The sequence below is a fragment of the Podarcis raffonei genome, chromosome 3 (genome assembly GCF_027172205.1).
Source record: "Podarcis raffonei isolate rPodRaf1 chromosome 3, rPodRaf1.pri, whole genome shotgun sequence".
Taxonomy (NCBI): domain Eukaryota; kingdom Metazoa; phylum Chordata; class Lepidosauria; order Squamata; family Lacertidae; genus Podarcis; species Podarcis raffonei.
Window position 1 is genome coordinate 67414049 of NC_070604.1, and position 12687 is coordinate 67426735.

The 12687-nt window shown below is 40.2% G+C and overlaps 1 protein-coding gene across 3 annotated transcripts in view; it reads left to right on the forward strand.

Annotated features, from left to right (window-relative positions):
- The window catches only part of UST (uronyl 2-sulfotransferase), a 157723-nt gene that overhangs the window by 60583 nt on the left and 84453 nt on the right, over positions 1-12687 (forward strand). For all 3 annotated transcript variants that reach the window (XM_053382141.1, XM_053382142.1, XM_053382140.1), the window contains exons 4-5: positions 932-1011; positions 8856-9009. In XM_053382141.1, the coding sequence (XP_053238116.1) occupies positions 932-1011; positions 8856-9009 (234 nt within the window). The remainder of the gene's footprint in view (positions 1-931; positions 1012-8855; positions 9010-12687) is intronic.

Here is a 12687-nt window from a genome sequence, read left to right on the forward strand (position 1 = left end):
TTTTTGAACAGTATGTGTGAATTTCATGCACATATTCTGATGGGCAGGTGATTGAATGCGATGGGTTTTTAACATTAGAGCAGATATTCCAATTAAGTGCAAAGTCTAGGACATCCCCTGCAGGCTCCAAGAAATGTATGTGGCCATGCTGTTACTGGTCCCAAGGAACTTTTCATTCAACATTTAAAAGGTTGACCTTAGAAATACACTGCTCCTTGCACATACTGCTTTATGAAGTTGTTACTTTCCGAAGCACCACAGTAAATAGAGCAAAAGTCAGGCACAGCAACTGCCAGTAGGAATAGAAGAAAACTACCTTCCTGCTTATCCCACAAAATTGATGCAACAAGCATGTGAATTGGTGAAGCAAAGTATATTGACATTTAGAACTTTTGCAGGCTAGGAGGTCACAGAAGTGGCCTTATTTTCTCCCATATTAGTGTAGCATAGACCATCTCTATTCCTTCCCATTACTCTTGATAGACAGTGCTGGGGTCAGGGGCACTGACTTGACCCCAGCTTATGGGTGCCCAGCGGCACATGCAATGTAGCATGACATCATGATATCACACCATACCATAATGACATCACGTTGCATCATGACGTCACATTACATCGCACGTAGCGCCTGGGAGCCCCGGAATTTGCGTCAGAGGCTGCATAACGCCTTGGACACCATCCCCACAGCCCCCATGAGGCCTTGGATGTGACTTACAGTGCTTTGCAAGACCCCAGAAGTCATGTCAGAGGCCCTGCAGTGCAGTTGCTGAGCACACACAACAATTTTTTGTGAGTGCCCAGGCCCCCATATAGTTGGTGCCAGTGGCTGGGATCTAATGTATCAGTACCTCAAAGAAACAAATCTCTTCTGAAGTTTGGGTGCCACATTTTGACAAGCTTGATTTTAAATTCAGTGTGTTCTTGTTTTTAGATGGAATTGATTAAAAATATAAGCACTGCCGAACAGCCCTATTTATTCACTAGACATGTTCACTTCCTCAATTTCTCAAGGTAAGATAGTTCCTCACTTACAGTGTTTTATATGGTATGTTTAATTTAACAGACAATTGATTTATTTAAAGCTTTCATTTTCAGTTTAGTGTACAGTCACTGCAATATGTGTGTATCTCCCAGAACCTTGTGGGCAGAGCAAAATGTGCAATATTTACCTAGCCAATGCGCCTACTCCTTTTTCTATCCTGACTGGGCACAATAATCTAGGAAACACCCACCTGTATGCTCTGGTATCTGTATATTCTGGTATGTATACACATATGCAGCAGTATAAGATTGCACCACGAGGAACCGGCTTCCATACGAGCATGAAAGATATGTGTGATGCAGGGATCCGCCATCTTTTCCTCCTCCTCCTCACTTTATGGAAGATTCCTGCACCACTGGCTAAAGCAGTAAATGATATAGTACAGTATAGTACACATCCTTGTCTGTGTTTCCAATTGTCTGTGTACACTTCATGCTTTTTCATAGGTCACTTGAGTTTATAACCTTTTCAGCTGAAAAACTCTATGTTGCATTATGTCAAAAAGAATCTCCTGCCAGAATTCCATTTTATTTTTATTTCCCTCTGCCAATGTAATTTTATATGCATTAGCTGTTCAGTCTTTCCCCCACCCCACTTTAAAATACAAACTCTTGGGAGAGGAGGTTTCAAATTATAACCATATATGCTTGTGATGTTACATCAGATGCAACTTTAGAAAACACTATTGAGCTGAAGAATAGTGAATTACTAAATGTCAATATCCAGAGTGGTAGTCATGTTAGTGTCTTCTGGCAAAAACAGGTCCTGTGGTACCCAGGACTAAGCAAATAAACTTTCATTGACTACAGAATGCTTGATCAGATGCGTGTTGTCTTGAACTGCAGGTACATTTGTAGGGTTTTTTCACAGGGAAGGGGGAGGAAGTGTATAAACAATCAGATCAGAAGGAAATGAAACTCATTAGTTTCATATGCATACAAAATCAGTAGTTGATAACACAAACACCCTGACATGGGGACACCAGTGATCGCATATAGTGTGGTAAAAATCCATTGTGTCAATTTACTCTGAAATATAGCCCTAAACTTCTTGGCGTATTGCAATTCAACTGTTTCATGCTTTAGTCTCCTCCTGAAGTTCCTTTGTTTAAGGGTAGTCACCATAAGGTCTGTCTTGTATCTTGGAAGGTTGGTGTGTCCCCTCACTGGCTTCATTGCCATTTCGGATGTCATATTTTTGTCCATTTATTCTTATTGCTTAGATACTGCTATTGTTTGCCTTATGGAGAAAGACACTATTAGAAGATGATGGCACATATTGCAGTGAAATATGAGCAAGTGAGAGAACCCCTGATGTTGTGGATGATAAGATGAGGTTCTGTAATGGTACTGCCAGAGGTGGTATTTGGGTCAAACACAGGGTCTGGTTCCAGTGTCTATATCACTGTTGTGTGGCTTTTTGTGTAGCTGTTTTAGAGGGCTGGGGTGAGCTGGGTGGAAGTATAATCCTGCCACCCAAGCATGAGTGTGTAAAAGTTATATTCCTAGCTTTAACAGAATATATTTTCTTAAATACTGGAAGTTAGAGAACGGAATAAATTAGGCAGCCTAAATATTTTTACAGTCTCAGTGTACTTGTTGATCATCTGAGCAGCACCCCTGAGCTTATAGCTTTATGTGCAGGGAACTACTATGGGTGTTTAGTTGATATGTAAGATTGTAGGTAGAACCTGACACCACAATGATACTACACTTATGCAGTGGACGCACAGAGGAATGGCAGTAATGCGGTCTGAGTTCTTATGTGAGAGAGCTACATAGATGGAAAGTATAATCTTTAAAATTCCACATTTCAGTTTGCTGCAGTGGATCTTTGGGTCATTATAATAATTTATAGCTCATATTCAATTACTTATTTGAAGCACGCTCCCCCACCCTGATTATCCCCCCACCCCAATTAAGCAGCTATATAGCTCAGATGAATAAAAATTTCTGACCTTTTAATCAGCCCTGCATTTTATAAACTGACACTTTCCATTTTGCCTGAGGAAGAATTCTATGCAGCAATTGAGAGGCCACACATTTACTAGTTAGCCTAATAAAGATGGTTTTGCATTGTTAAACAACAATAACAAGAACAATAATTTTAAAAATGTTTGCCATTTTTAAACTGAAAGGAAAGTTAACCCTTCAACAAATAGGCACTAAGAGACGCTTGTCCTCAAAGGAGCAAAATTCAAACTATGGAGTAGAGAAATTATGGGAGGGGAAAAGAAATTCATAAGTAAGGCATTTAACCTTCCCATGATTCATTTCCTTGGCAATGGGCCTGTACCTGACTAAACCATCAACTGAAATGTTAGGGTATGTGCAGTTGAGGTACGGCTTATGTGCCCTAAGCTTTAGAAAGAAAGATTCTAGCTCTCAACTTCCCCCAGCTGTTTAAATGGTCTTAAACGTTGTTTGGCCTTTGGGGGGGAGGGGAATACAATAAATACTTTTTAGCTTAGGCAATTGCTTTAGTTACCATGTTATGTAAATGTAAATAGGAGAAGGGTGGAGGTGCCTACAATACAATCTGAATGTGTCATGATGAAATGATGTATGCTCTGGAAAGATGTTTAGAACTCCTGGGCTCATTGCTCACTGTCGATGAAATTCTAATCTCCTTTATGCCAATGGGAGGCTTGCCACTGACTCTACTGCAGCCAGTATTGCATTGTGCTGCAGTAGTTCTTTCCACCATCAGCTAAGTTTTGCATTTACCAAAGATTTGGGCAAACTTCCTCATCCCCTTACTTAGTTCAGCAGACACTAAGCTATGTAAAGGACTTTTAAGAACTTGCCTCAGTTTTGAACTTGACATCATTTGAGCCACATTAGGTTACAACACAGCATATAGATGGGGTAGAAGGCCTACCATTTTGGCTTTTCTTTTTTTTAACACTAGGCGTTTTGAATTTAAGGGGAATAAGCAGCATATACTGATATGGGAACCTATATCTCCTCTCTTCCAAATTTTGGAGCCATACTTTAAGCAGTATTTGGGGTATGGAGACTTTAAACTAAATTAGCCCAATTTTTGTGGTGTGTAGAGATGATTGATGTAACTACATAAGTGTATCCTAAATCAATTATGTTCTTCAAATTACTTCAGAGAGCCTAGAGGTTCTTGGATTGCAAGAAGTGAGAACTTTCAAACATAATAAATGCTTTAATTTTATAGAGCATTAATGCTTGGGTGAAAAAAAACACCCAGCATAATGCATAATGATCACGCTGAAGCCTATTTTGCTGCAGGGGGACAACAATATTTATAGTGCCTGTGATAGGCAGAAGGAGCAACTGAAGAGGGTGACTTAGGGATCATATACTCTTCCACTTGTGCCATGCCTAGAAAGCAAGGGTCCAAACGGTTTGCCCCTTGACCCACACTTTCTAGGCATAGATCTGAGCGATTTTCCCCTTGACCCATTCCTTTCCAAGGGAAAACTTGCTCTTTAGAGAAAAAAAAGGAACAAATGGCAATCCATTTGGGGAAAACCAGAATTGTCATTTGCTCTAATTGAATGCTAAAGAGTGGCTTTCCCTGGGGTACTGCAGTGGGACAAGAGGAAGTGTGGCTAAGCCCTGACAGGACCAAAACAGGATAGAAGTGTTAACAATAAAAATTAACAATAATGCATAAGGATATGGAGAGAAGGGAGAAATGTTTAGGTGGAAAAGGGGAATCTGAGCATATGAATGAATTGAAAAGAAGCCAGACTTTGAGCTTTTCAGGAACACAACGTTGGGTCAGGCTGCTCAAAGACGATCAGGTAACTAAAAATAGAGAAATGTAGCACCGTTGTTAAATTAACATGAGAACTAACAGCAGAGGACCTCGAAGCAACGTAAATGAGAAATGAATTCATATTTTAAAACTTGGTGCTAGGTCAGCCTCTCAGTTGAGAGCATTCCACAAATGGAACTTCACCACTGAGAAGCCCTCTCACCTTTGTAGCCACTGCCCTCACTTTTGATAGTAGGGGCACCAAAACAATGCCCTCTACTGAAGACCTGCATGGGTAGCCACATCTGGAGTGAAGCGGTCCTCAAGTGAACCTTCAGGAAGGGCTTCAAACATGAAGAATGAGGAATTTCATGCTGAATTGGTCCATTTGTCCACCCAGTCTAGCACTGTCCATCCTCACTGGCAGCAGCTTTCCAAGGTTTTCAGCACAGGTGTATCTGCGTCCTATTCCTGATATCAGTTTCATTGGAGATGTTGGGGTTTTTAACTCATGCCCCTTCTGCATTCAGAGGATAAGCTCTACCATGGAACTCTGCCCCCCACTGAGGGGAAGGCTCTACTCTGGAAATATGGATACTGCAGGAGTCAGTATCAAGGCTCTTAGTTTGATGTAAGCAAAGTGGATGTTTACTGTGTTACTTCAAGGCAGCTTAGTCCAACCAGTAAGTGCAATCATTGGGGTGTTATCAATACCATTAACAAATAAAATAAAATTGTATTAACCAAGCTACCCTACTTTAGTTCATGTCAAATGTCAGTCTTAAGATAAATATGCTGTGTTGTTCTGCTCAGAAAAATTACTTAATCTTCTGGAATGTAGAAATAGAATCCTCTGGGGTGTGTCCTTGGCATAACACTACAGGCGAATTCTTCTACCCCTTTGGTTCTATTGGGTTGGGAGATGTGGTACTTTGCCAAAAATAGAGGTTTAGCACTATAAAGCACATCTTGTATATTGCTAGTGTTGTAAAATTGTAGACATCTTTCTAGAGGATTACCTTCATTAGATTTTTCTGCTACGTTAATCAACTCAGTTTATTGCAGCAATTGACTTCAACAAGGCAGGAAGAAGAGCACTTTCACATCAGTTAGTTCAGTTACCTCTCATGGTTCAATTTAATTCAGTCTACAGTGCATTTTCTAGTAATCATGTTAACATTTTTAATTATTTGTAAAACAAACCCCAAAAACCGTTCTGCTCATCCTTTTAAAAAATCACTAAGTATCACTTAGTGGTCTGGGTTCAGGCACAGGGGAAAACCATTGTATTCTGCTATGTGAACAGAGATTGAAAGCACTTTCTTTCCATTTTAAACTAACTGTAGTATCCTGAGATGATAACTCAAGAATTATAGTTTGTTTAAACTACAGTTAGTAAGAACAACCATGATCTGAAGAAGCAGTTTGATTCTGACTTGTTATCACTAAGGATAATTTTAAAATACCATAGCACCTACAAACCATATGTCATAGGAAACTGTAGCCTGCATATGAACGTGGATGCTTTGAACCTCCTCTTGTAGTATACAAAAGGAGGAGAGGGGAGCCAAACTAGTGCATTTGGCCACATATGTGTGTGTTTTTTCATTTTTTGTGGTTTTGTACAGGTAAACATACAGTTTACATTAAAATCATTTAAAGCATAACCCAATAGGCAAATTAGAGTGCAAATTGTTTTATCTTAAGGACACAAAAACTAAGTTAAGTTGTTTTTGCTTAACTTCAGTTCTTGGTCTTGCATACAAAATGTACATACATTGGCTTAGTTAGTTCCCACAAGTTTTTTTTAATTTCACTACAAGAAAAAAACACTTTACTTAGTGGGTAAAGGAGTCGCCCTTTGTGGAAAATACAAGCAAACCAGCACTGTGTTACTTTTCACTCATTTAATTGGTACTGTAATTTGGATATTGTGGCTAAATTTTAACAGTGCTTCCATTCAAATAAATAAGAACTCTTGGGTTGCACTGAAGACTTTCTTTCCAAGGATAACTTGTCACACCTGTGCAATGTTTAACTAATGCTCCAGCCTTCTTAAAATAGAGTTTCGCTGTTTGAAGAAAAGCAGATTAACTAGTGATCAGTACTCTTTTTTAAAAAACCCACACATATTGCTACCATTGCATTTAAGAGTCTGCTACTACATGGTTCTAAGTTAGCTGCAAATGCAGCACATAAATTTGGAATAAGCTTCATTGAAGGCCACATGGTGCTGCAGGTTTGTATGGAAATCTTCTACAGATAGGGATCGCTCTTCTTGGATCTAGGTTTGAGGATTCCCATGGGCAAGTGCCCTCTGGTGAGCCCTTTCCTACATCAGTTAGTAAGCATGCCTAGTAGTAGCAGCTGCAAGTAGCTACAAAGCTGCCATCATAAGCTTCCCACAATATCACCAGCAGGGAGTTGCTCTGGAACATGGTGGAAAACTTAAAATAGTGGTTTGCACACCCAGAGCAGGCATCGTTACTTGTAAAGGCCTGCCAAGGTGCTGAATTATGTGGATACAAGATCTATACCTCTTTGCTACACAGACTGCTTTAGTGGAGAAGCAAGTATGTGACTCAGCTTGGAAGCGGTGAGCTTGGCTGAAAAAGTGCGACAAGAGAAGAACTGGGCATAGCAGCAGCAGGCCTAGGGAAACAAAACAAGGAATTGTAGAGCAAATCCATGTTCCTTCTTCCCATCTCTAGCTATGGAACAACTAAGCTATGGTCCAAACCTGGTTGGCTGGTTTAAACGCATGATAGCCATAGGCATAACATATATGATGCTTCCTGTACTGGGGAAGTCATGGCTCTCCAGCTAACTTTCCTCGTGACATTGTTGTGATGGAATAACAGTATGGAGTGCTCCTGGTGGACAGAAAACAGATGTGAAAATTAAATTGAATGGTGTCCTATGCATCTGTGGAATTCCCAGTGCTGGGTGTGGGGTGGGAAAGTCTTGTATGCTCACAGGGAAGTGTTTCTACTCCATAACTGGGAATGGAGAAACCAAGGTTGATCTTGTAATATGATAGCCCTAGATTGCAGCATTATCCTTTTAGTACAGATGATAATAAGGTCAAAACCAGCACTTTGCATTGAGCTTGGGAACCATTTGGTAGCCAGTGCAGTTGTGCCAGAATTGGTGTTATATTTTCAGACTGTCACTGTCCTGGCTTAAGTGTGATATTGAACTTGAGATTCTCAGCAGTTTGAGATTTTATTTATTGTCATATTTTGCAGGATGTATCAGGTTTGGGATTTCAATATTGCTCTCATTCTTAGCCAAGTTTCCTTATATTTTATCTTGATGCATATAGGCTGCTGTTTCTTAGGAGGAGGAATGCTGACAGTTCTTCGTGCTAACAATTCAGTGATTCCCTTCAACTTGAACTGGTTCATTGAAAAGTACAATTATTCTTCCAACACACAAAAGGATAAGGAAAATACTTTCTTTGAAAGCACAAGCATTAACACCCCCCCTTCCATTTTTCAAAGATTTACTGTTTGAAACACACTTGTGATTTTAACTATTGTCACTACAAGCCTGGTGGATGGTGTAGGAATGCCAGACACAGTATTATTGTTGAAACTAAGTAGATGTGGATGGACCTGGCTATCAAAACCACTGGGAGTCCTACATAAAAGCAGACTATAAATACAGTAAACACTTTCTTTGATGTACAGTTTTAAAAATAAAATAAATAGTGCCTTTGAATACTGCTATATAATATGAGGTACACAGAAACTTGATTAAAGTCAAACTGACAACCATGTGATTTATCATCAGTAAGATGAGATTCCCTAGTAAGCTTCAGTAAAATAAATTTTGTTGATTACAGTGTGCTTTTCTAATACTAAGATGCCAGATTATAGTGTGCATTTTCTAATGTGTAGTATTTAACTCATGCTTTAGGGGACAGAAAAGCCTTATACTTGTGGCTTCAGAAATAATATTGTAGTTGTAATTTTAATTTTTTTAAAAAATGCAAGAAACAACCTCCTCAGATACTGAAGTTTTACATTTTTTGACATGGCTGTCTGTGATTTGATTTTTCTTTGTTTCTGTTGTCCAGGTTTGGAGGAGACCAACCAGTATACATCAATATTATTAGAGATCCCATCAACCGTTTTTTATCCAACTACTTTTTCCGCCGCTTTGGAGATTGGAGAGGGGAGCAGAACCACATGATCCGCACCCCAAGCATGAGACAAGAAGAGAGATACTTAGTAAGTTCTGAATTCTTAAGTCTTTCATGAAGTCAATCTATTGAACTTCATAGCTTTGCTTCTGCCAGATTTCAGACTCTCTGCAGATATATTGTACTTCCACATTCTCTTACCTGGAGCTGGATGTTACATTTTATGTTTATGTTTTGATCACATTTTGTTGCTAAGTGGCTCTGCCCCACTACCTTCTCAGAGGCCCTTGGTGAAAGCTCTTGCCTGGCATCTACCAGAAAGGCCAGACTGCTGAACGAGATCCTTTGTGCCAGCAGACTTTGATAGGAGTTGCCTGGAAGAGCAGGATGCAAAATGCTGCCTGAATAATCCTGTTTCTCTGTGAACACCATATAATTTATGTTCCTGTACTAGATTTAGGTGTGATTTTTATTTTTATAATCTTTGGGAGCCACTCAGGCTATAAAGCTGGATATAAGCATTCAAAATACAGTGGTACATCGGGTTAAGAACGTAATTCCTTCCGAAGGTCCGTTCTTAACCTGAAACTGTTCTTAACCTGAAGCACCACTTTAGCTAATGAGGCCTCCCGCTGCCGCTGCACCACCACCGCACGATTTCTGTTCTTATCCTGAAGCAAAGTTCTTAACCCGAGGTACTATTTCTGGGTTAGCGGAGTCTGTAACCTGAAGCGTCTGTAACCTGAGGTACCACTGTAAATACAAATGCAGTGATACTTCTGGTTACGAACTTAATTCGTTCCGGAGGTCCGTTCTTAACACAAAACCGTTCTTAACCTGAGGTGCGCTTTCGCTAATGGAGTCTCCCGCTGCGCGCACGTGTGCCTCTAGCACGAGATTTCCATTCGCATCCTGGGGCAAAGTTCACAACCAGGAGCAGCTACTTCTGGGTTAGCGGAGCTCGTAACCAGAGCGTTCCACTGTAGGTAACCAGAGGTACCACTGTAGATGTGTTAAGTCAGAAATGAATTAGTTAACCCTGGCATTTAAAGTGAGACAAAGTTGTTCAGAAGCATTTGGGTAGTTGTGGTTTAACATTCTTGATTTCTCTGACCCATCCCAATCTCTGTTTTAGTAGATTTTGAATATGGAGTATCAAGTGGTTTCTAAAATAACACATAGTGGTACTTGGGCTGCATTACTATACCATAAATCAGCTAAGGACATATAGTAACTGGACATACAGTGCTACCTTGGGTTAAGAACTTAATTCATTCTGGAGGTCCATTCTTAACCTGAAACTGTTCTTAACCTGAGGTACCACTTTAGCTAATGGGGCCTCCCACCACTGCGCGATTTCTATTCTCACCCTGAAGCAAAGTTCTTAACCCGAGGTACTATTTCTGGGTTAGTGGAGTCTGTAACCTGAAGCATCTGTAACCCAAGGTACCACTGTATAGTCAAACCATTCTTAGAATATGGGAGTTGAAGCAAGGAGACGCACACTCCAATCCCTACTCAGCCAGAGTCATCTTGGGCTGGCTACTATCTCTCTTCCCAACCTACTTCGCAGGATTATGTGGTTACAATGAGGGACCATTTCTAGGAACCCCTTAATGATATGTTGAGGTTTAGGCTACTCTGCCCCTTGCACTATATGCTTACTTTGGCCCAGGAAATGCACATAATTCATTGGAAAAGAAAATTACCTCAATGCTGGCATGTTGCAAAATTTCTAAATATTTAGATAGAAATCTAATAATAGGCATAAAATGTTATAATGAGTTTTTTTAAAAAAATGAAATGCTTATGTGTAAAACATTCCAGTTCAGTTGCAATGGAGATGTTGTTGTTGTTGTTGTTTAGTCGTTTAGTCGTGTCCGACTCTTCGTGACCCCATGGACCAGAGCACGCCAGGCACCTCTGTCCTCCACTACCTCCCGCAGTTTGGTCAGACTCATGTTTGTGGCTTCGAGAACACTATCCAACCATCTCATCCTCTGTCGCCCCCTTCTCCTTGTGCCCTCCATCTTTCCCAGCATCAGTGTCTTCTCCAGGGAGTCTTCTCTTCTCATGAGGTGGCCAAAGTACTGGAGCCTCAGCTTCACGATCTGTCCTTCCAGTGAGCACTCAGGGCTGATTTCATTAAGAATGGATGCGTTTGATCTTCTTGCAGTCCATGGGACTCTCAAGAGTCTTCTCCAGCACCATAATTCAAAAGCATCAATTCTTCGGCGATCAGCCTTCTTTATGGTCCAGCTCTCACTTCCATACATCACTACTGGGAAAACCATGGCTTTAACTATACGGACCTTTGTTGGCAAGGTGACGTCTCTACTTCTCAAGATGCTGTCTAGGCCTGTCATTGCCCTTCTCCCAAGAAGCAGGCGTCTTTTAATTTCGTGGCTGCTGTCACCATCTGCAGTGATCATGGAGCCCAAGAAAGTAAAATCTCTCACTGCCTCCATTTCTTCCCCTTCTATTTGCCAGGAGGTGATGGGACCAGTGGCCATGATCTTCGTTTTTTTGATGTTGAGCCTCAGACCATATTTTGCGCTCTCCTCTTTCACCCTCATTAAAAGGTTCTTTAATTCCTCCTCACTTTCTGCCATCAAGGTTGTGTCATCTGCATATCTGAGGTTGTTGATATTTCTTCCGGCAATCTTAATTCCAGCTTGGGATTCATCCAGCCCAGCCTTTCGCATGATGTATTCTGCGTATAAATTAAATAAGCAGGGAGACAAAATACAGCCTTGTCGTACGCCTTTCCCAATTTTGAACCAATCAGTTGTTCCATATCCAGTTCTAACTGTAGCTTCTTGTCCCACATAGAGATTTCTCAGGAGACAGATGAGGTGATCAGGCACTCCCATTTCTTTAAGATAATGCAATGGAGATAATAATGATTAATCAGTAGCCTTCCACATATATGTTTCAAGGTGATGCACGCAATATAAAAAAAATTGAAACAGCATAGAAAATAACAGCAAATGAACTGAAAAACAATAAAAGGAGGGAACTGTGACAGAGACCTGTGCTTCCAGCCAGGAAAGCTTGCCAGAACAAAATGTCTTCAATTCTTTCTGGAAAATGCAGGTAGTGGATATCTATGTCATATGGCAGAAACACTGTTTCGTAGAGCAGGGGCAGCCACACTACAAGCTCTGCTCTGTATTACTGTGGAGTTAGTTTGTGATCAGTTTTGAACCTTAGAAGAAAATCTCTTGCAGACCACAGTGAACTACTAGTTATATAAAGGATAAGGTGCTCTCTCAAGTAACCTGGAAGCAGACCATTTGTTGCAATTACGCCAGATTTCCATTGAGAATGTAAGACTTGCTGGTTTAAATGGCTTTTGGATGCTGATTTGATGAGGCTATGGAATTTTTTTGGTGGCTGAATGTTTTTAGTGGTTTGGCCTTTTCTAGTTGCTTTTGTTTTGTTTTTAGCTTGTGGTATTTTTGATATAAGCTGTCTTGAACATAAAAAGGGAAGTAAATCAATAATTTAAATAAAAATACATCTTGAGTTTGTAAAAGTGAAAATTAATGGTCATTTGCCTGCAGTTCTGTAGTTTATTCCTTTTGTTATTTATTACAGTATGTGCATTAGATAGATAGATAGATAGATGATAGATAGATAGATAGATAGATAGATGATAGATAGATGACAGAATCTTTTGACAGAAGAATCCTCCTTTATGGCCACATACCACAAATTTACAATGCAATTCTAAACAGATTTACTCAGAAGTGAGTTCCATTAT